Genomic DNA, 25,511 nt, shown 5'->3' with positions numbered 1-25,511 from the left:
TAAGGAGCTGTTTCAATGTCCTTTTAATAAATGCATTGACAAATCTTTTCCGCCTGCAGATGGCCCCACAACCTATCAGTTCATCAACTGGTATACCAGAACTGCTCAGATGCAGGAACCTAAGTGGACCTGAAATACAGGAATTCTGATTCTTTTTAATCCTTGCCTCCAACTTCCCTTTTGACAATGATTTTATAAAAAGAAAAGTTTAGGCTTCCACTGGCCACTCACCTCCCCCACCCCCTACACCCCCCCCTCCTCCCCAGGTATTCCTCATGGTCATCAGAAACTTGTGAAGTAGCATTAAAAAAAATCTACATTTGTGACTACATCAGCGTGGGCACACACAAAATACCACTGGGTGTTGGATCTACAATTTAGTGGTTTAGGAACAACTGCTTAACTCTGCAACTCAATCAGTAGTTAGGGTGAACCCAAGATTAGCAACTGCGTATCTCTATAAACCACCTTCCAGCTCGCAAACTTGGGTTTAAGGGCACGTCAGTTATCACAATGACAGGATGTGCGTACAGTAAATTTGGTTGCAGTGTTAGGCAGTTGCTCCAACTAGCAGAACCAACATTTGGGATTTGGTTTGCATCATACAGGTCAGCGATGTGCTTACTCATTGATTTGAGAATAGTTTCTGGCATTCATATGGAGGTGGAGGGTGAGGGGGTGGTGGGCAGGGGACAAACCTTCCTGGGGACCTGTCAAGTGGGTGTCACTGGGGCTAGATGGATTCTAAAATTATATGCCTGACGATGGGTGTTCAGAACAGAGTGTATTCTGGTGGCAGAATTAGTAATCCGTTACTCAAGTCAGCTAGATTTCTGTCTTCCAGGATGCTGCTGGTGATTGGCCAGCTTGCCTTACTGATGTGACTGGAGAGATAGTATCATCTGTGGGGATTTGGAATTCTTTTGCTTCACCTGATCCAATAATTTACCATCAAGTTTATCAGTGTTAGTGTTGTTTAGGTTCTGCTGTTTTAGCCATGATAATGGTACTTGATTTGTGTGCATTAGACATGCTGCTGATCAAAATAATAAAAATGGTCATTGTATACAGCCTTGATGAAAGGGCATTTAATGGGTCAGGTTGCATGAAATAATATTTTATAATCTATTAGGAAAGCCAGATTCTTTTCTACTTTACGTAAAGTTTTAGTTCTAAAATTCAAAAAGGCAGAGAAAAGTGAAAAACATCTGAAGATCAAATGTTAAAGCTTGTTCAAATCTGTTCAGAAAGGAGTCCAGTGATTGTAACATCGATACGTGTGAGGAAGCTTTCCCATGAATGCAAACATGTGGATGGTGAACTCACAACTCCACCCTCAGATTCCTGATCTTAGCTGTACCATTATTGAGAACCTTCAAGCAGAGGTATAGATTTCCACATGATCTGAAAGAGAGGTAGAAAGAAATAGACATATGTGCAATTTCAGTTTAATAGTTCTTTGCACAGGTTTGTGTGTTATCGCTCTCCAAACGATGCTCATTTATATAGTTCCATGGACCATAATTATCTAGTAATTAACTCAAGCAGTCATTTATGTGTTGGCTAGCTATTTGGCCATGAATAAACCATCCAAAAGGGGTCAGTGAGTAACAGCCAGCATCAGGAAACCTTCTTTTTCCACCTTGCTCAGGGAGTACTTAAATCAATTTCAATGTCATCACTTCTAGATTGGCCGAGTTCAGCTATCTCAGCACTAACTTAGGATCTTTCTAGTCTTTGCCTCAGAATAATATTATACATGCATTCACCCACAAAATCCATCAGGTAAAAGGCAAAGCTAACTATAAAATTTTTAAGAGCATAGATTTGTCAAATTGTTGAATCAATTTCACTTCCTCAAACATGCTGCAATTCTTCTACTCCTGTCACAAGGCAAACCTTTTATTATGTAGAAAATTACAAATCCAGACTAAGACCTGAGCAATGCTGAACTCCATTTTCCATGCAATTTTCTGTATAAGTTTAAGAACATCCAGCACTATGCAACAAAACAGGACAAAATGCTACCATATTAGAAATGGTGAAACTGCTCTGTGTCTTCACACAATTGATTGAGAAATTTGGGTTGTTTAAAATGTATAAAATGATTACAAGCAAATTAAAGCTTCACATATCTGATTGAACCTTCAGCCTTATTATACAATGTAAAACAATTCTGTAAACAATTTTACAATAACTTTAACTGAAAAGGAATGCATATCACAGTTTTATTTTTTTAAAAATTAGAACTTTTGTGAACTACACAGTAGTTTCATTTCTCCAAAATCCAGTTCTGATGTTTCCAGTGCTGTCCGCATTTAGCAAAGGAACATCTAGGCCGCTGCCTTTCAGTAGTCCATTTTGACTAGCCAAGTTAAGGCCATAAGATTTATGGTTCTCAAGTTCAACCACAATGGGCTGTTGCAGGCTGTCTTTACTGCTACTCACTCCATCCTTTACTACATTTTGATGGCATTGTGTCAGTGTGTAACTGACATCACTACTGTCAGGTTGGCTTTGGCTTTGATGGCGTTCTCTAAAAGCAGAGCGAGACCTCCTACTGCCATGATGACTCTCATGGTTGCTGTGTCTACTCCTTGGCTGGCTATTGTGCACACTTCCTTCTACGCTTGTAGGCACATCATATGCATACTCTCTTAACACAGTCAGCCTGCTGTGTCGGTGAGCTTGGTGTGCCCTAGTCCGATTTTTATGATGCCTATTCACTTGTCCATTAGAACGGTATGGCACTTCAACAGGAGCCACATGCATCTTTAGATCATTGTCCATTGAATGTTCTGTAAGACTGTTGTCAAGCTGTGTTGATATGTTACTTGCCAAAGGAACAATCTGGTTCTGTACTGCTGCAGCATGAACATTAGTCAGCTTACATCCTGGGAATAGTTTGTTATTGCTCGATGCAGTCTTATTTGTACAGGAGGACTCTGCACTACTGTTGGTGAGTTTTGCAGTTTCTCTATTGGCATTACTTGAATCTATTGGCTGAACATTAACTTGCATGGAGTAAGTACTCCTCCCTGGACAGCAGTTTGTCATCCAACATATTCGTATGTCTTCTCTACCAATACAATGGTGAAGTATAAGAAATGCAGCTAGGCTCAAAGCTGTGGCTCCAAACAGACAGCTAAATATAAGGTCCATAGGATAGTACTGGGAAACTGCAAGTGCACCAGATACCCACAGGGCAATATACATAAACAATGACAAACATGCACCAAGCAATTGTGCTTGAAATGTATGCTCATTCTCCAGTGCAGAGGAGGAGACGACCGAACAATTTGCCTGTGATGTTGAGTTTGAATCATTAACATGAGACTCTCCATGCTCTGTACTTGCCAAACGCTGATGTTCTTCTGCTGCTTCCTTTAGTTCATATTTGCGCTCTGGGTGCTGTTTAAGTTGCACAAATATACTTAGGAAGTAAATGCAGTTTACAAAGATGATAAAGCCCACAGGTCCGTAAAATGCCCCTAAACTTGGTTCCCACGCCATCCAGCAGCTGCAAGACACAAACATGAAATATGATGTTAGAAGTGCAGAGCAACAGAATTCAAATGTACAGTCCAATTTAGTAAAACGATTTGAAAAGAGTCACAAAACAATGCAGTGCCAAAAGAAAAGCAAAGTATGATCTTGGTTTGTCTCGTGCCAGGTTTCCTGAAAATTGAATTTTGCTTTAAAAACAGTAGGTCATTTATCTGATGCTGGTTTCTTTTCCTACCACCTCTGCACACAAACCCAAATCTGGTACATGAAAAAAATCCTGAAAGGGTTGGCAAACTTTCAACTAATATGGACCTGGGGTGTTGTCCATGTCCCATGAAAATCACTGGGTAGGCCAACTTTTATTGCCCATCCCCAATTGTCCTTGTGAAGGTGATGAGCTGCCTTCTTGAATTGCTGCAGTCCATGTGATGTAGGTATACTCGCTGTTCCAGGATTTTAACGCAGCATATATGCAAGAAAGAGATCACATAGGAACAGATGATACGTCTTATAAATGCCAGTCACTCAGCTGGTCTACAAATTCAATCTGGTTTAAATGCAAGATGTTGATTTCCCCCTCTGGTTATAACCTCATCTCCCTCAGTGACAGGAGCGGCAAATGAGACTATAAATGCATCCCACCATCAAACATTCGCTTGTAATTGCTCCAATAGCTCTAGGTGTCTGTAGAGACGTGATTTCATTCAAAGTATGAGAATCAAGTCTACATGAGACTATCCAACACTTTATATTTACTTTTGCATGCATTGTCTTAATCCAAACACAATGTATACTTTTCAGAATTAAAATGTTGATCTGACAGATTAAATTGCAAATTATCACATAGAACATTAAAACAATTAAGATTTTACTGCAAGGCAACAGCCTAATTCACTATATTTCTTCTCATTAAAGCAATCAAAGCCTCATTGAATCCGCAGAAACAGATAGGCTTTTACTGTAAATGTTTTAATGCTGAAAATCCATGTACAGATTTTAAACATGTTGCTTCAGTTGTGTTGTAGTGGATCGACAACAATGAGAAAATTAGTAGGACAGACAGCAGCCGTGGAGAAGTAAACAGAGTTAACATTTTAGGTTGACAACTTTGTCAGAACTGAAAAAAGTTCCACTCGTGACAAGCTTTAGGCAAGTACAGAAGCAGGGAAAGTAGGGAGGGTGGGAGCAACTAAAAGGAAGGTCTTAGTTGGAAGGTATTATTATTTGAACAGATAAAATTGGGATAATCAAAAAGAATAGCATCTATTTTAGTTCAGATTTTGAACAGTTGGAGTATTTTGCTATTGTGGATTAGCTGTCTATTTTAGAAATATAATCCAATTTTCATTTCCATTTAAATAAATCAACAAAGAAAACTGGATAGTTTCTGTAATGGATGGTCAATCTAGAATGCTAGTGTTATGCACAAGCAACAATATGAAAATATGCCATGTTCATCTCCCTATTCATGGGCCAGAATTTTAAGCTCCCACACCAGCGGGTTTTTAGGCAGTTGGGTGAGAGTATGAAATTAAACAGAGAGAATTGCCTCTAGGTTCCAACCCACTAAGATCACAAAGCTATTTTACACTGGGCAGAAAGCATACCCATACCCCAATTGAGGCCCTTAAATGTGAATTATTGGTCACTTAAGGGCCATTTCCTGCCTAGTCTCAATTTTTAGATGAATGGAAGGGTTGATCTTCCATGGTCTAAGCCCAAGAGAGAAGAGACTTCGTTTGTGCCCACCCTTAAGGTTCGATGGCTCCTGGCCTCTCCCTGAAGACACCTCCCCAAGATGCCTTGACCTCACCTGGACCCCAGGTTCCCAGACTTAAGCTCTGATGTCCTCCTACTTTTCTTCAGCCCACTGCAGTGCTGTCACTGCACGAACTTGAGAGCTGCTGACCAGCTCTAAGGTGGGACTTCCTCCCACATGAGGGACAGCAGTTCTGCCTGCAGCTACTTAATGTTCATTCAAGCATGAAATGTCTGAGGGACACTCTGAAGTTGATGTGTTCCCACTAACTCTGCCATTCAAAAAATTCAAGCCATGAAGTCATTATGAATTGTGCAGTATATTGTGAACACCACTAGATGATGCAAGTTCCCCTTTTAAAAACATCTGAAGTATATTTAAACATGTAGCAGTACAGAAAAAAAAATCAAAACAGAAGCCAGAATAGCATGTTGGCAGCAATTTCAGAGCCTCACTCAATATCTATGTTGACACATTCATACATGCTTTCAAATCTTCTGAACTTAATGGGCTCTTTCAAAACTCTGTGCTTGTAATGTATTACACCTAACCTCCAATTGCACATCACTTAGTTCCTTGTTGGCCTATGGTAGGTCCAATCTTCCAGTAGCTTAACTAAAATTTTAACATCCTTAAACCACCGTCTAACCCCGCTCCCCCGCTCCTATCTCACCGACCAAGTCCCTTGAACACCACCGCCCCCCCCCCCACACACCTCATATCCATAATTGCTTAATTTGTTTCAACTCCAGTTTCTTGCGCATCGTCTTCCACTTAACCCCATTGTCTCCAATTATATCTTCAGCTGTCTGGGTCTGATTTCCCTAGAAATCTCTCAGTCAACCACTTTGCTGCTTCCCTTTATTGTCTTCCTTTAAAACCATCCTCTGACAAATGCTAATCTTTGGTGTGACATTAATTTTTTTTCATGCTACTGATGTGGTTTGGGATGTCTTTTCTATTTTTTAAAGCTATGCTTTGATTAAGAGTTATTGTTGTTGCTGTGGATCTATTTCAGCATCCAGCATGCTTTCGGGGCCATTTTGTGAAATGAAAAGCAAATCCTAAATCAGTTGCAGGAAGCCATCAATTCTGAGCAACCAATAGGTAAAGTGTGGTACTATATACATTTCAACCACTGATGCTAACCTTTAAGCAGCACAACCAACCTTCTTTAAAAGGACTGCAGCAATAAGCACATGAGTTATTAAAAAGGAAATAATTTTTGAATGGGAAGCTAGTTTCAATGTTGAAGCCTCACTGAGTATCTGAAATCCTTCCACTATTGCCAGTAATATTCAATCATGCAATTTATATACCTCTTCATTTATATTAACAGTTGCATAAAGGAATTTATCGTTGCTCATCCCTAGTTGCCTTAAGGTCATAACAAGGCAACTGTATCTTGTGGCAAAATGGGTAAGGATAGAAGATTTTTTTTCCCTTGGGAATCAGTTGCATTTTTATCAGAACAGCAGCTTTAGTGGTCACTTTTTTAGGTCAGAAATCCAGGTTAACTAAACTCAATTTTAAGCCTGACATGATAGAATTTAATTTAGTTCCTTTGGAATTGCTAATTCAGTAGTATAACCACAACAGTATAACATTCATGATATCAGAATCAAAAATAAGCAATTTTGGCACTTTACACACATACGTTTTAGTTTTAAAGTCACTACTAATAAGTTTGTCAAACACACCTTAAATAATCTTAAAGCTAATGCAAAATAATAGCAAATACTAAATTAATCGCCAAACAGACTCCAATAAGTTGTTTGACAAAGCATTCATCAATACGTAACTTTTCAGGAATTTTTTTCACCTTTTCCCAACTCCAGCTGGAACTCTGTCCAACATCACCTAAGAACAATCTAAAAAATGAGTACAAGAGTACTTACTATGGTGCATTTACTTTACTTCCGTAATTTTTAATATTGGCTGCTGCTGTAATGCCACATACTATTATAGGAATTCCTCCACCAATGAGATAGAACCTAAGATGATGCAATCAAAAGGAAAGATGTTAAACAACTACAAACCTGATTTTCAAACACAATTCTTTAGGATAGCCAAGATATTTTAAACTAGTCAGGGGTATCTCTTTTCATACCAACCAAATAAGTCAATTTGAGTTAGTTTAAGGAATATATGAAATTCTTCCAACATTATTAGTAATAAGAGTAGTGCTTATCTATTGATTTTAGCTACTACCCAAAGGGTAGTAATAACATGTTAATCATTGCTCAACATATAACGCAATTCTCTTATCTCCAATATTGAAATTACTAATGGACATCATTGTTTCCTTTAAGGTGTGATAGTTTGTCGTCACTGTAGCAATTGGGAAATATGCCATTCCAGGTACAAACAGAACATGCAGATACAACGCTCCTTTTATATTGTGCCAATGCATGCTGTACATTTATCTTAAAGGAGCCTTGCAGAGCATCAAGTTGGATACACACAATCAACAGTTAGGGGAACATTGACAGACATGCATTAATTTTCAACCAACTTGTAGTTCAATGTGTAGGTAATGTTGCTTAGATGCACATTGGAAAGGAAGACTACAATATTTACATAGAATATTAATCACAGAATCAAGATATCTGTCCCAATAGATCCTTGCCAATGTTTATGCTCCACACAAGCCTTTTCTGACTTCTCTTCATCTAACTCTATCACACACTTGTACTTCTTCCCTACGTGTTTATCCAGCTTCTTATATGCATCAATACCTTTCCTGAGCTAAAGGTGGCAAATTCCAAATTCTAAACATCCTCTGGGTGAAAAGGGTTCTCTTGAATTATTTATTGGATTATTAGTCTCCCTTTTATACTAATGGCCTTTGTTTTGGTCTCCACCACAACTACAGATTATTCTAATTCTGAAAAGAAAGTATTAGCACCAAAATAATTAGTACCTACATATTTTTATACTATTCGGTAAACAGTCAGCTTATCGTCAGCAGAGATGAAAAGCAAATACTGGAGATTTGAAATAAAAGTAGATAATCCTGAAACAAGTTAAAATTGAAGATGATTCAAATTTAAAATTTATTTTCTTCATTCCCTTTCAGAAGCTAATGAGCCTGCCAGACATTTCCAGCATATTAAGTTTATTTTTGGATATATGTTTCACCTCCTCATAGCCTTGAGTTAGTTTATCCAACTTGCATTTAGTATTTCACTACAAATTACAAAATTTCTTCACAAATGTTTTCCACTCTAACTTAATCACACAGTACTTCTTTTAACAGAACCAGATTGAGGGCACCACAAGAGATGACCTTCAACTTCTGACCAGAAGGTTGGTAGAGTGACTCTGCCATCAATACTGACATAGGTCCAGAAGCATCATGCAACCTGGGCCTCATTAACATACCACTAACAAATTACAGAAGCTGCAGCACTTGATTTTGGAGGGCAGGAAATCATCAGTTCCATCCTGGACCAACCTGTAATCTAGGACCTCAAACAGGCTAGCACTTGTACTTCATTCGGGTCCACAAAACAAAAATGTTCTGAGACAAGTTTGACTGACCACCAGCAGTCGTTTCATCTAAGTTTTATTTTTCAGAATTATTTGCTAAAAACATAATTGGTTAGGTCCCTCAAACGCCTGGAACAAAGTCCGCACACTCTGCAAAACTGAACAAGAAAATTGCAATCAGGTTTTATAGCCAGTGTATTTTTTAAAATTTTCATATTTAACCAGTTTTCCAGTCGACTCAGGTGGGTTATTCAGAATGAATGGCATTTCTTAATTGACTGAACCAATGGAGCACATTGCATTAAGTGACATCTTAGGTGCAGTATGAAAACCAATGAGTGAGAGGAGTTATAGAGATTGTATACTTCGGTGTAAAATACTGTGAAATTCTCTACTGGTGTTGCTGGAGATGCTGTTTATGCTTAAGGGATGTAAACTTGGATGTATCATAAAATTATGCACATTTAATAGGTATTAAATTGCAGTTTTAGAAGATGTGTGTAGCATTAAATATTGACTTCAGATGACAGCCTTAATTTTAGTTATTTTAATTTGAAAATATTCCACATGATCAATCCAAAACATTTTATAAACTCCACACATCATTGATTTTAAGATCATGCACACTTCCTGGATCAAATTGATCAGGCAGGAAAAGATTGTAACAAGGAACAATAGCTACTAATTTATTTTTAAAACAGAAACAAGACATAAGACATCGAAGTCAACATTTTTACATTTAATGAGCAAGCCTTGTCCTGCTTTATTAATGAACTCTATATGCCAAGTATAAGATATTTAAAAGTCTGTGGACTCGGGTCCTTCCCATTGCAAGATCCCTTCCCATAAAAATATGTAACTGCACACTTAAAAAGGTTATGCAGGCTGCAAGTAATAAAAAAAAATAATGTTTTGTTGCATTTGTTCCTTTTCATATTTTCTTCAAATCATTAATCAATAAGTTTTTACGTTCCTTCATAATTTTACCCCTGTTCTCATCCGTGGCCTAGATTGAACTCAAGATCCTCAAATTTAGCTTTCCAACCATTCTGAGAACATGTTTTTCTGGTGATGTAGAATCAAGACAGAACCTATTCAAATTCATACAGACACATATCTCATGTCATATGATTTTCCTTGAAAGGAGCATTACTTAAAGTAGTCAAAGAAAGATCATAAGGTGAACTCTAATAACATTCTTGTATGAAATTAACAAAAGTACGAAGTTAGTGCATCTTCCAACAATGAAAGCAATCCCTAGAAAAGGACTTTTAGGTTAAAGATAGGCTTCAAGTTTAAAATTCTGAAACCAATTGCACTTCAGAGCTTGTGAAATATGAATAAATTCTCACCTGAGCATCGGCCGTGGTGGGGGAGGGGGTTCTTCAGGGTCCTGACATCTCTTTGCTTTCCTTGTCAACTGTTTGAAAATATTTCGTGCTGTGACGCCAACCCACAGGATGGTAGCAAGGGTGGAATAGTGTAGAATTATCCCAACCTACAATTTTCAAAGATCAACAGGTGAAGAATTATAGAAATCTAGAATTTGGAGGTCTGTCATTACACTGTAGCATGCAATGATGATGAGTTTATGCTTTACTATTAATTTACAATACGCTTTAAATATGCTTCTAACAGTGAAACTATTCATTGCAAATGCTACTGTATAATTTAACCAGTTTATTGATGATCCTCCACCCAAAATTCCATTCAAATATCAAGCCATCCTATAAAGTTACAAAACTGCTGTTAACCAAATTCTAACCTGCATATTGACTGGAGTTCAAAAAATACATATTTTCCTATTTTCACCATCTCCACCAACTTATTTTCATCTACCATTGCTACACTTTGCTCCTTATGATCCCTGAAAAGACCAATAATGCTTAAAAATAAATTTGAACTTCCAGTTATTAGTTGAATAAGATGCTACAAGATTTCAAACTTTGATTCTTAGTGTAACAAATAACTAAACGCTTTTTTGTGGCAACTTCTACTTTCAAGCTGCAGAAAGGAATATTTCCCTTTTATAATTATCACACGCTACACTCTCTATTGAATTAAAGTCCTTGTAGCAAACAATTCACAATTGCTCCCAGTTTTCAATGGGTTCCTGTACTCCAGTTTTGCTGAGTAGCAAATTTGAGTGATCACCTCCCAATGGTCGAAATCCACTATTAGCAGTAAAGCTTGTCTCAATGATTCTTCCTCACCGGACAGATCAGGAAGAATGCCAGAAATCTTAGGTAACTGCAGGATGCATCTGTTCCACTAATATTAAATATATTATCCTTGCATCCGGGTAGAAATACTGATTAGCTATTTTTTTACCCCAACTCTCTTTCATCTTACAAGTAAATGGACATTTTTCAGCCCAACACCTTTTTGGAACTTGGGAGATTCAGATTTCACCCACTGTGAATTCAGACTCCTGCCTTTGACCCCAATCACGAATACCTTCTACCATAGTCTCTGTAACACAATTTCTTTGATTTTTAGCACCCCTACTTCAAATCACCTCCCTCACCATCATGCTGTTAAGCAGACTTCAGAAAACTCCATTCCTCTCCCTCATTTTTATGATACTTAAAATGGGAATTCTGTTTCACCACTTTCAACTAAGCCAGATGCCCACTGATGAGTTAAACAATAGAGGTATACTTCACAGAAATTTAAAATCAGATATATGTTCCCATCATTTGCATATATACTGAGTTTAAATGGCACAATTCAATAGCAAAGATTGAATTAACATAGTAATATCAATACATAAGACAACATTTATATGCGTGTCAATTAGCTTCTTTTGGTGCTGCTAATTTAATATCTTAAATTCTTGCCCCCCCCCCCCCTCCCCCACACACACACAACCTATCACCACTACTTACATACGCACAACCACAAATACATCACTCCACCATTAACACAGAAGGTTCTCTTGAATTCCTCCTTCAGTCATGTTCTTATGGACAATTCTGATTCGTGTCATTACTGAAATCCTAGTATGGAAAACATCTGTTGCACATTTTTAAAAAATCATTCAGGGGTAGGCCAGCATTCATGGCCCATCCTTCATTGCCCTTAAGGTGGTGAGCTGCCTTCTTGAACCTGTCTGCAATTACCTATTTCTGAAATCCTGAAAATCCTAGACCATCTAATGATGAAACGCCCCAAATAAAATCTTGGTGAAAGGAATTAAACCAGTCCACTTAGAGGCAAAAATGTCTTGTAGTGCATTTCATAGAAGTTACATATTTTAGACAATCAGCATTGATAAATTAATTGATTCTCACTGCGATTTATCATCACAAATGGCATGCATTGCTACAAGGGTCTAAGTATTCTTATGCATCAATGTTTACAACACTGCTTTTCTTGATGTATATTAATGACCAAAATTATGGTGTACACAACCCAGTTTCAAGATTTACAATTGACACAAAACCAGGATGTATGGTAAGATGTAATGGTGAAAAGGACAGATACGTGGCAGGTGAAATTTAATGCATAGAAATGTGAAGTGAAGAATGAAGAGGCAATATAAACGAAAGAAGGTACAGGAACCAAGAATCTTGCAATATATATGCATATATAGTTGAAATAGCTGGCCAAGTATATAGAAAGAAGTCTCTCAACACCAGGTTAAAGTCCAACAGATTTATTTGTAGTAAATGCCACTAGCTTTCAGAACTGGCTGTTCCTTTGTCAGGCGGGTTGGAATTCTGATCACAAATAGGGCATATAAAAACACAAACAGGCAAGTTAGTGAGATTTTGCAAGTCCAGGCAAGTTGTGGGATTACAGATAGGGTGACATGAGCCCAAGATCCCAGGTGATCTCTGCTCAGCGACTCTGCGCTGTCGTGTGTCACGAAGGCCGCTTTGGAGAACACTTACCCGAAGATCAGAGGCCGAATGCCCATGACCGCTGAAATGTTCCCCAACGGGAAGAGAACAGTTTTGCCTGGTGATTGGCGTGTGGCAAGACTATTCTCTTCCGGTTGGGGAACGCTTCAGCGGTAACGGGCATTTGGCCTGAACTGGAATCTTGGCTTCATGGCCTACCATGTGTAACCCCCACAACTTGCCTGCACTTGCAAAATCTCACTAACTTTCCTGTCTGGAAACAGTACACATCTTTTTAACCTGTGCTTAATGCTCTCTCCACTCATTGTCTGTACCTTTAAGACTTGATTAGCTGTAAAGCCTTACATTCCAATCATTATTCATGTAAATTGAATTTGTGTCTTTATATGCCTTGTTTGTGATCAGAACTCCCACCCACCTGACAAAGGAACAGCCAGTTCCGAAAGCTACTGGCATTTGCTACAAATAAACCTGTTGGACTTTAACCTGGTGTTGAGACTTCTTACTGTATTTACCCCAGTCCAACACCAGCATCTTCACATCAAGTAAATATACAGGCATAGAGTACAAAAGTAAGCTGCAACTATAAACAGAAAGTGCTGGAAAAACTCAACAAGTCTGGCAGCAACTGTAGAGAGAGAAACAGAGTTAATGCTTCGAGTCCAATATGATGCTTTGGTCTGCTGAAACATTAACACTGTTTCACTCTTCCTAGATGCTGCCAGACTGAGTTTTTCCAATACTAAGTTTTTATTTCAGATCTTCAGTATCCACAGTATTTTGCTTTTATTTCAAGAGGTTATGATGCTAATTTATGATAAAGTACTGGTTTGGCCTCAACTGAAGTATTGTGTACAATTCTGAGCACCATATTTTAACAAGGATACAAAGGCCTTAAAAACAGGTGCAGAAAGTACTTGAGAATTCTTTTTTGTTCTTTCACAGAATGTGGGCAGTATTGGCTGGGTCATCATTTATAACGGACCCATCTCTAATTGCCCTTGAAAAGTTGGTGATGAGCTGCCTTCTTGAGCCACTGCAGTCCATGGTGTGGGTACACCTACAGTGTGGTTGGAGGAAGAAGTAGAATTTTGATCCAGTAACAGTGAAGGAATGGTGATCAAGTTCCAACTCAGGATGATGACTTGGAGGGAACTTGCAGGTTTCCATCCATCTGCTGCTCTTGTCCTTCTAGGTGATACAGGTTGTGGTTTTTGAATGAACTGGCAATAGAACCTTGGTAAATTTTTGTAGATGACACAAACTGCAGCCACTATGTCAGTGATAGAGGGATGTTGAAGGTGTTCCAATCAAATGGGCTATTTTGTCCTGGATTGTGTTGAGCTTTTTTAATGTTATTAGGAGCTCTGCTCATCCAGGCAAATGGAAAGTATTCCATCACACTCTTGACTTGTTCCTTGTGGAATGTGAGGAGTGAGGAGGCAAGTTACTCTTTGCTTACAAGAGCATGCCAAAGGATGGGAATTCTGCACAGTATTTATATGGCTGGTCCTTTTAAATGGTGTAACCACAGTAAGAAGTCTCAACACCAGGTTCAAGTCCAACAGGTTTACTTGGTAGCAAATGCCACTAGCTTTTGGAGCTCTGCCTCTTCATCAGATGAAATCAGGTGACTCATATGACAAAGGGGCAGAGCCCTGAAAGCTAGTGGCCCTGGAATTTATGGCACAAAAGAGTCATGTAAACATATATAATCATGGCTTACAAGAGGAAGTTATAAGCACCTTTAGCAAAAAAAAATTACAAAGCTACAGGGGAAATGATTGGGACATATGTTTAGCCAAGTTGTTCTGAGTCAGCACAGACATGACAGGCCGAATGAACGTAAGAACATAAGAAATAGGAGCAGGAGTAGGCCAACTAGCCCTTCGAGCCTGCCCCGCCATTCAATAAGATCATGGCTGATCTGTCTTGGCTCAGTTCCACATTCCCGCCCTCTCCCCATAACCCTTAATCCCCTCTCTTATTAAAAACCCTCCTTTTGTTCTTAACCATTCTATGATCAGATATCAGCATAACTGCATTAAACTCTTGTTTTATACAGTAAAATTTGCAGCTTGAGTGTTATTATGCTCTCATTCTATTGCTGGCAGTTTGCCAAGATTATATCCTGGTGAGGTTTCTTCTCAGGTGTCATGCATTATTCTGATCAGCATAAGGGAGTCGGTGTAGCTCAGTTGGCTGGACAGCTGGTTAGTGACGCAGTGTGACACCAATGGTGCGAGTTCAATTCTCATACTGGCTCATGTTATTAGAACACAGAAAAACTACAGCACAAACAGGCCCTTCAGCCCACAAGTTGCGCTGATCATATGCCTCCCTACAGGCCTACCTATAACCCTCAATCCTATTATGTCCCATGTATTCATCTAGAAGTCTCTTAAAAGACCCTACTGAATTTGCCTCCTCCACCACCGACAGCAGCCGATTCCACTCATCCACCATCCTCTGTGAAAAACTTACCCCTGACATCTCCTCTGTACCTACTCCCCAACACCTTAAACCTGTGTCCTCTTGTAGCGACCATTTCAGCCCTAGGAAATAACCTCTGAGAATTCACCCGATCTACACCTCTCAACATCTTATAAACCTCTATCAGGTCGCCTCTCATCCTTCGTCTCTCCAGGGAGAAAAGACCGAGCTCCCTCAACCTATCCTCATAAGGCATGCCACCCAATCCAGGCAACATACTTGCAAATCTCCCATATTCATGAAGCTCGCCTCTTCAACCTTGCCCCTCGCATGAGTGGTGGTGATTCTTAGATTAAATCACCGCTGAAAGGGGAGAACAGTATGGAGTCATCTGGGACTCTGATGACTTTAACACTTTAATGGATAAGACCATCTAAAGCTTAAAGGTGATGCAAGAAAGGTGAGTGATCACCAAGATTATAAGTGAGGAACAATTAGGCAAGATGAGCTCAGAAATCAAGCAGGACTAAATATTTCAGGTGAACAGATAATCAAGTGCATAAAGCCTTCAGATAAGGCAGAACAGTAGAATAAAAGGTTACACGTGAAGTTGTGAAGGCCAATTTTAGAACGTCAGCAAGTATGTTGTAATAAAAAGGGCTAAACAGCCAGAAGTTTCATTTAATGAACTATTTAATACTTTTATTTGGAGCTTGTTTAGACTGTTCGCAAAACATCCTTACTTATAATTTATACGGGAATTATCCCCTCCCTCCGCTATTGGTTTGGTGAAACTTTGGTATGTTAGGGAGCAGATTAGAAATTTCAAGGTATATTATGAAGTTAACCTTGACCCCAACTATTTTTGATTTTGGTATTAGTGTGAGCATAAGGTGTTTTACTCCAGGTGTGATTCTATTGATCCACCAGGAAGCTTTTATTAAAACAAGTTTTATTTAACAATACAGTTTAACTTTAACAAAAAGAATTAGCATACCTTTAACCAACTGAAATACTTAAACATGACCAGATGTAATTCTTAACTGCTAGTTATCTCTAATAGTTCTAATTTAAGTAATATTCTCCCACAGATGTAAATTCCTCTTCAGAATCAGTTAACAGAATGCACAGGCATATGTGAGTTGCTAGTCCTCCACTGCAGGATACAGAGAGATACCTTTCCACAAACAGCAGAACTCCAGAGAAGTTCTCTCTGGAGAAAAAGAGCAAGAGAAAAAGGGAGAAAACATCTCTTGACTTTTGCAGACGTCTGGAGAGAGAGATCCAATTTTCTAGGAGGCTCCAAACTTCTTGATTTATTATTGTCACGTGTATTAGCATACAGTGAAAAGTATTGTTTCTTGCTCACTATACAGACAAAACATACCGTTCATAAAGGAGGAAATGAAAAAGTGCAGAATGTAATATTACAGTCATAGCTAGAGTGTAGAGAAAGATCAACTTAATACAAGGCAAGTCTATGCAAAAGTCTGATAGCAGAAGGGAAGAAACTGTTCTTGAGTTGGTTGATATGTGACCTCAGACTTTTGTATCTTCTTCCCAAAGGAAGGTGATGGAAGAGAGAATGTCTCGGGTGCATGGGGTCCTTAATTATGCTGGCTGCTTTGCTGAAGCAGTGTGAAGTGTAGACAGAGTCAATGGATGGGAAGCTGGTTTGCCTGATGGATTGGACTAAATTCACGACCTTCTGTAGTTCCTTTCAATCTTGGGCAGAGCAGGAGCCATACCAACTTGTAATACAACCAGAATGTTTTCTATGGTGCATCTGTAAAAATTGGGTGAGAGTTGTAGCTGACATGCCAAATTTCCTTAGTCTTAGAACCATAGAACACTACAGCACAGAAACAGGCCTACTGACCCTTCTTGGCTATGCCAAACCATTTTTCTGCCTAGTCCCACTGACCTGCATCTGGACCATATCCCTCCACACCCCTCTCATCCATGTACTTGTCCAAGTTTTTCTTAAATGTTAAAAGTGAGCCCGCTTTCACCACTTCATCTGGCAGCTCACTCCACACTCCCACCACTCTGTGTGAAGAAGTCTCCCCAATATTCCCTTTAAACTCTTTCCCCCTCAACCTTAACCCATGTCCTCTAGTTTTTTTTCTTCCCTAGCCTCAGTGGAAAAAGCCTGCTTGCATTCACTCTATCTATACCCATCACAATTTTATACACCTCTGTCAGATCTCCCCTCATTCTTCTACACTCCAGGGAATAAAGTCCTAACCTGTTCAACCTTTCTCTGTAATTCAGTTTCTCAAGTCCCAGCAACATCTTGTAAACCTTGTCTGCACTCTTTCAACCTTATTAATATCCTTCCTGTAACTAGGTGACCAAAACGGAACACAATACTCTAAATTCAGCCTCACCAATGTCTTATACAACCTCACCATAACATTCCAACTCTTATACTCAATACTTGGATTGAGAAAGGCCAATGTACCAAAAGCACTACTTAGGGCCCTATCTATCTTTGATGCCACGTTTAGGGAATTATGTATTTGTATTCCCAGATCCCTCTGTTCTACTGCATTCTTCAGTGTCCTCAGTCTTCTGAGAAAGCAGAGGCGTTGGGCTTTCTTAATTATAGTGTCGGCACAGGGCGACCAAGTTAGGTTATCGGTGATCCGGACACCCAAAAACTTGAAGCTCTTGACCCTTTCTACTTCAACTTCCAAAGAAAGAAAGAGTTGCAGCTTTCAAGTTCAAACAGCAATTGCCTGCTTGTCTCTGTGTAAGCCTAGTTCCTCTCATCAGCGTATGACACGCACATGTCAATCAATCTAATTAAACCCTATTCTGAAACACCAGGGGACAACCATAAAATTAACAAAACTGCATTAATTCAGATTAAGGCAAACACCCCTATAATTATTCTGCATGCCCAGCACGTGGGCTGCCGGTTGTGGACAATCGGCACTGTAATCAAAGCTTCAGTGCAAAACATACCCTCCCAAGAACGATGAAACAAATACATTTCTTAACCGCCTGTGATGACACTGTATCTTTAAGAAAAACTGGATCAGCAGCTCTGTCAGGTGGAAGGTATAGCAGATGACTCATTGGATTCCAACCAAAATTACACGAGCAGAATGGAGAAGGCTGAAGAAAACTCCTTTCCAAAAATGTTAACAGAATAGTTATAAATTAGATGAAATTCATCTGCGTGTTTGTGGTGTCCTGCATATTGAAAAACAGCTAGCTCATAAACCAGAAAGTTAGAACTCATGTTTAACCACTGCAGAGTTTCAATCAATGAAATAAACAGGGAATGCCAAGTCCCAAGCTATTGGTAGGCAATATAACAGAACATCTATAATAGAAAATGACCTCTAATTATATTAGATGTTCAGGCAATTGATCAAACTCAGACCAACAATATCTACCTACTCACGCACACATTTCTTACTTGGATTTTAATGCACCCCAAACTGATTGGATTTAAATACAAGATTATTTTAGGTAAGCTGAGTTTCTGGTGGGTGAAAGTCTACAACACAAAAATCACCAAATTAGAGCGCATCCTTAAGTGTCACAAAACAGAACTTGCAGGTATATTTGGAACATTTCAATATAGTATTGTTATGGATACGCTAAGGTCCTGGATCACAGCTTCAATTCACAAGCAATATGTACATAACTGAATTCACGGGTGCTGATTCTTCTAGTATCTGTTTATGCTAAAACTGGGAAAATGTCCCCTGTACTAACACTGACATCCCTCATTTAATTGAGGACGGAGTGATATCACGAAATATTGAAACTTAACAATGAGAGCAGCATGACTGTGGTGATGAAACTCCATTATTTTATACTGTTTTTAATTAGGTTCAATTACCTCAATAAAAGATCAATTAAATATAAACTTCAAATAACCTTCAGAGATGCAAATTTTTAATACTATTGCTTTGTATCTGTTTATCCACTGGTAATATTCCTATTATAAAATAATCATTACAAAGTGCAAATAGAAAGATTTATTTAAATGTTGCTTACCGCTTGGCAAACACTAATGTTCCTTGTCTGATTGATACCCCCTACAAACACTGCACATGTCAAGAAAACGTGAAAGCAGAAATTAACCAACATGTGCCAGCTCTTTCGGCTGATCCGAACCGCACTGTCAAAAAAAAAATCAACATAAATGTCTCCAAAAGATCATAAATCAACTTTAAATAAGATTTCAAACTTTTCATTCCTTTCTTCATCACATTTTAACCAGTTTAGCAGAACTACAGATAGCTTCAGAAGGTTCAGTGTTTCATGATGCTGTTGTCCTGTTCAATGGTATATGTACCTTGTCTTTCAGGCTTTGGAATGGGATAAAGTTAAGCTAGTGTTGGATTTCTATTTCATTACATTTGCATGAAGGGAAAATATTGTGCAAAGTCATTGATGTAGGGGTTATGTTTGCAATTGTGCAGGATAATTAGTAATAATTGATGATCAAGTTCCTTTTTAAGGTGCAACAGAATTGTAAATTTAATTACTGTAATCAAGAGTTACACGTCTAGCAAGCAGGTGCAGTGGGTGTATCTTACATTCCCACCCAGAGTGGTGACCCCACAGCGATTTCAGATCTGTTAAGCATTAATTACCTTGAAGAGAGACTTTCACCCCACCCCCGCCCTCACATCTTAGGAGAACATCCCACTGCACAGCTGGTCAGTCGGATGGCTGATAGCTCATTGGTCCCAGCAGGTGCCACCAGCAGTGATCACCATTGCTCAAACTACAAGTAAGCCCCAACAAAATTTGTTACTGGAGCTACATGCAAAGTTAGTGTGTATGTATGGGGGTTGGGGGAGAGCAAATCATTAGAGATGTGCCTGTAGCTTGGGGAGGGTGGAGACTCAGATTGAAACAGAGACCCATAAAGGAAGCACCCTCATGCCCCACGTCGCTTTCCTACCCAGTGTTACCTGTTGGGTTTCCATCCCGCTGCTAGGTGGAAAGTGGCCATTAACTATCCATGCAAGGGCCTGCTCAATAGCAAAAAAGTGTCGGTATGGTGCCCAAGATTTCCCTGTCACTCATCAAACTGTGTCAGGGAAAAGGGGCGTGCAGGTAGGTGTCACTAAGATGCCAATGGCATTTTATAGGTTCCCCCACTTGTAGATAGCAGAGTGAAAAATTCTGACCAGATTTCACCTCTTGGTTATTGTTGTAGCAAAGGATTCAACATAAACTTGATACTCAAACCCCAATTAAATATTACAGTATGACTAGCTTCAGATTATATTAAATGACAAGTATTACAACCTGGTTTTTAGGTTGAGATGATCACTCCTGATTCCATAGATTGCCTGCTTCACTCTGAACTTCCAATGATCCCAAAAGTTCTAATAATCACTGACTGGGCAGCATGGTGGCATAGTGATTAGGACTGCTGCTTCATAGCTCCAGGGACCTAAGTTCAATTCTCAGCTTGGGTCTCTGACTGTGTGGAAATCTGCCATCCTTGTCTGGCCTACACATGACTGCACATTCTCTCCATGTTTGTGTGGGTTTCCTCTGGATGCTCTGGTTTCCTCCCACAGTCCAAAAGACATACTAATTAGGTGCACTGGCTGTGCTAAATTCTCCCTCAGCGTACCCAAACAGGCACCAGTGTTGCCTAAGCAATTTTCACTAACTTCATTGTGGTGTTAATGTGAGCCTACTTGTGTCACTAAAAAATAAATTCAAACTAAACTAAGAACTGGCCCTACTAATTAAACCCAACATTGATGGAATGTGGGTGTCACTGGCAAGGTCAGTCAGCATTTGTTGCTCGTCCTCAATTGCCCTTAAGAACTGAGTGGCCAGCTGAGCCATTTCAGAGTTCAGTTAAAGAATTGCTGCAGTCATGTGTAGGCCAGACAAGGACGGCAGATTTCCTTCCCTGAAGGACATTAGTATACCTGATGGATTTTTACAACAATCGATGATAATTTCATGGTCGTTATTACTGACTAGCTTTATGTTTCAGAATATTATTTATTGAATTGAATCCCAACTGGCATTGGATTTGAACCCTTTTCTCCAAAACATTAGGTTGGGCCTCTGGTTAACTAGTCTAGGGTCATTATCACTATGTCACCATCCCTCCATAATTATATACATTACTTTGGATCAATACTACATTTGGTTCATAGTATTGAATAATAAAATACATTACCTGTGGTAATAGATGTAGCTTGCAATGATTATGGCCAAACAAATGAGCAATACTACTGCAGCGACATATACTACTGGATGCAAGAGGTCAACAAATTGTAAAAGGAAATCAGCACCGGTCAGATCCTGATGGGCACAAAAGAAGTCACAATCAAGAATGGATTAAAGATGAAAGATACATATATTCATTAGCAGAAAGTGAGGTGAGCGATAACTGCAACATAGCAAAAGTTGAGCAGTTAGTCAGTTTACAAAAGACAGTGAAACCCCACCAACAGCGAAGTGGCAATGACCAGATCATCTGTTTCAGTAATATTGTTTGAGGCATAAATCTTGTCCAGCCCTAATCTTCTTTGAAAAGTGCCAGGGATCTTTTATGCAAACCTGAATGCTGTCAAGCCATGGTTTAGAATGTCATTTCAAAGATGACACCTTAGACAGTGAGAGAATGCTGCACTGAAGTTTCTGCGTCGATGATGTGCTTAAGTTTCCACAGTGAGACAAAAACAAATAACTTTTTATTAGGCAAGATTGTGACCACTGAACCAAGGCTGACAGAGGATAGTTTAGATTGAGAAGTTCTCCATGTATTTACCCTGCTAATTCCCCTGACACTAAGAGCAATTTAAAATAGCCAATCAACTTAACTTGCACATCTTTGGATTGTGCAAAGAAATTGGAGCACTGAGGAAACCCATGCAAACACGGGGAGAATGTGCAAACTCCACACACACTCACCCGAAGCGAGAATTGAACCTGGGTCCCTGGCACTTCGAGGCCATAGTACTAACCAATGTGTCACCTCTATTTCTAGGGAGAACACATTAAATAGTGTGGGGAATGAAAACAAAGAGAAAATGAGGACAGAATGATTCAGCCCTCTAGTTTCTGTGGAGAAAAGCTCACTCTCAGATTTGATTGGCTGAATAACAAGTTGCATGATTCAAACATCAGTACTCCCTTGATTCTCCAGCATAAGATTGCACTGTCCATCCCATCGTCATCTGTCTTCCCCCCGACCTCCACCTAGCTCATAAATATTCCCATGCTACATTATTCCTTCACCCACAAGCTGCAGATCTATGAAGGACTATCTCACTCAAGACCCCATCCCACTCTACGAAAATCCACTGTGCATTTGTGTTTCCAAGGTTTTACTCACTGGTGTTTGATAAGTCCAACACTCCAGAGAAACCATAGAATGCCTACAGTGCAGAAAGATGCCATCCAGCCCACTGAGTCTGTACTGACTCGCTGAAAGAGCATCCAATCCAATCTTTTCAATCCACCCTATCCTCATACCCTGCACATGAACCCTGGTTAATCCATATAAGTTACACATCTTTGAACACTCAGGGGCAATTCACCACGGCCAATCTATCGAACCCGCTCATCTTTGGATTGTGGGAAGAAACCCATGTAGACACACGGAGAATATGCAAACTCCACACTGTTCACTCACTGTGAGAATCAAATCCAGGTCCCTGATGCTGTGAGGCAGCAGTGCTAACCACTGTACTACTTTACATACGTATGTTGACGAAATAATGAGTCTGAAGTCAGTCATACCTTAAGACAAATTTACTTCCAAGTTTGCAGAATAACAACACAGATACTTTCAATTCCCTTGACACCCAGTGTAAATACCTTTTAATACTCTTGCACTGCAGCCGTAATACTTCCCCAACTGCAGACAGCTGCTCTGGATTATCAACTCAAACACGTTCTCTATTGCAACACAATTCCAACTTTAACATTTTAGAATATTGGGAAAAAGAGGTAGTTAAGTTTTTTTAATTTTATGGAGATTAGAGATAATGTATAGCTTTAAGGTTAGGCTTAATTTGTATTTTTGGGGATCAAAATGTCAGTTTTAGCTTCATGTTATTAGAAGATACCTGCTGGTCTATAGGTTAGTTGAGATGCCTGCACTGTGATGAAAGTTTGTTTCACAATGTTAAAGCAAATACGGAGTATCAAAAAGGCTAAGTGGTTGCTTAAAAACCAGAGGTGTACACTGAGACAGCAAGAGCTTTTGTAAGCTAATACCACAAGGAACTGGGCACAAGATAGAACTGCAGAGTGCAGATTTCCCAAAAGAACAAAAAATCCCAGAAGCCAGGAAATGGTGCAAAAGAATGTCTCAGGAAGACAATTAAGTCAAAGGAAAGAAGAACAGGAATCCAAGCAATGTCCAGTTCCTTTGCAACCGAAGACAGAAAGAGGTCTGAATTAAAGAGACAGCTATAGGAACTAGATTTAAAGTCAGCTTGTGAGAAGCCAGACGTCTGGGAGGTGATAAAAAGGTTGGTGACTCCTTATTGCAGCCCTGTGAAGAACTGGTGTTTTTGTTTTGGTACAGCTGGGTCCTTGACAGAGAAATGCTCATGGTGAACAGGGCAGAGGAAAACTGAACTGAGACACTGAAACCCTGGAGATGGATTCTTGGTGCAATTATCCAAGAGAAAGCGTTGTTTGAGAGGCAATTTCAAAATGTGTTCTTTTGAGTGTAGAATTTGGAAACTCTCACGTGGTAGTCAGAGTTCCAGTGTGACCATTTGGCTCACAGAGTGACAAGCTGCTTGGTTGAGGGGTGGGGGGCAACTGATGAGAAAACTTCATAAATTGAATTGGGTAGCATCTGTCACTTGGTTTCACAGTGTGGGGTATCTGACCAGATTTTGCTTATTGGTTTACTTGAACTGTGTACTTACTAAGATAATTTACATAAGATAAGTTTTGCAACATGCTATCTTTACTAATCTGTAAATATCTATAAAGGTATAGTTGGGGTGAAGAAGTAATGTATTATAGTTAACATTTTCTTGTTAATAAATGTTTTATTCTTTTAACTTGCAGTAGTATGGCTCTGTCTATCCTTATATCGAAACAGAAAATACAAGTTAAGATCTATCAAGTCAGGTTCCAGCTTCGGATCTGACTTGCCCAGTAGTTTCATCAGTTGGGATAATAACAAGGACCACCATCCTATTACTACCAAAGTCAACATGAGATTAGTCTTCAGATTACAGGATAATGACATGAAACTGCATAAATGTAATCCAGTCAAGTTAAGTACAAATTTTTGTTTTGTATTATGAAAATGTTATTGTTGTATCATTTATAGTGGAACAGCACAACTTCCTTCAATTTGGGAATAGATAAGTACAGCTGGTTGTAATTCTCTTCAATAGTGGCTAAGAAACCACTAGGAACAAAACTGGTGCTACAGACTGGCAAGAGGGTGTAATTACAAGATAACAAGTCTATAGGAAAACTCTTCACAATCTGATATAGCACAGTAATTTTACATAAATGAAAGTGAGAAACTACAAAGGTTAAAGATCGACAGAATCTGACACCACTAAATTTGGAAAGTGTTACGAAGTAGATAAGCAAATTGAAAACTAGTGATCAGGTCACATTGGATTGGATAACCTGTAGTAAGTATTAGGAAGCAAAGGAGGTCGATTGAGTTCCACAATTGAGGTCAGGGCAACAGTTATGTAACAGTACTTTCAACAACAACAATGCAGACATTGAAGAGCATATAGGATAGTTTAGTTACAGTTTAGAAAGAACATAAGCAACCACATCTGAAACTCAGAGTTATTGCATCAACGTCTTACCATCAGTACTGCATAGTTGTTCAGAGAATAGCACTGCATTGTGGTGACATTCTCATCTGACATGACAATCTGGCAGCCATTGGATATCCATCCTCCATAACCATTCAAGAGGTTGAAATCCCAGTATGCAGCAACAGCATCTACACCATGTGCAATACGACGCAGTGTCACAGTGATAGGTTGACTGAGAGAACGCAGACTGTTGCCATCTTTTAAGGAAAGGCCAAGAAATATTACTTGGATAAGAAAACAATTCAAAGTAATGAATCGATAAACGAATCTATGATAAATGAATCTTTAAATACAATCAGCACTGACTTTTCTCATTGTTGGCTTTTCTAAAGTTATACAGGAGCACAAGAAGTAGGACCTAGAGAAGGCTGCCTGATCCCTGAAGTCTGTCATTTGATTGTGGTCTCAACGCCACTTTATGCCCCCAGATTATTGGAAATATCATCTTTAATTCATATTGTCAACAAGGTTCTGTAATCTATCTAATACACAAGGGCATTGCAAAGAATTTAGATTACTTGTTACTTTGTTCCACAAATGTCAATGATCTAACTAATAAAATTGATAAAATTTGTGACTATTCATAGACATATATATCACAGCGTCACTCCCCTGTGTGCAACCGAAGGAACT

At 39.1% G+C, this 25,511-nt stretch overlaps 1 protein-coding gene across 1 annotated transcript in view; it reads right to left on the bottom strand.

The window, feature by feature from the left end:
• Window positions 1-280: 280 nt before the first annotated feature.
• Window positions 281-25,511, bottom strand: part of adgra3 (adhesion G protein-coupled receptor A3) — a 185,166-nt gene continuing 159,935 nt past the window's right edge. The window contains exons 14-19 of the mRNA XM_080189551.1: window positions 24,867-25,075; window positions 21,239-21,363; window positions 19,075-19,198; window positions 10,111-10,256; window positions 7,165-7,260; window positions 281-3,520 (exon numbers count right to left, since the gene is read on the bottom strand). Of these exons, the coding sequence (XP_080045677.1) occupies window positions 2,260-3,520; window positions 7,165-7,260; window positions 10,111-10,256; window positions 19,075-19,198; window positions 21,239-21,363; window positions 24,867-25,075 (1,961 nt within the window). The 3' untranslated portion in view covers window positions 281-2,259. The remainder of the gene's footprint in view (window positions 3,521-7,164; window positions 7,261-10,110; window positions 10,257-19,074; window positions 19,199-21,238; window positions 21,364-24,866; window positions 25,076-25,511) is intronic.

Source organism: Carcharhinus amblyrhynchos, chromosome 1 (assembly GCF_965287045.1).
Source record: "Carcharhinus amblyrhynchos chromosome 1, sCarAmb.v2.hapA, whole genome shotgun sequence".
Lineage (NCBI taxonomy): Eukaryota > Metazoa > Chordata > Chondrichthyes > Carcharhiniformes > Carcharhinidae > Carcharhinus > Carcharhinus amblyrhynchos.
Note: the sequence above shows the minus strand (reverse complement) of the source record. Positions and strands in the feature narration are given on the sequence as shown.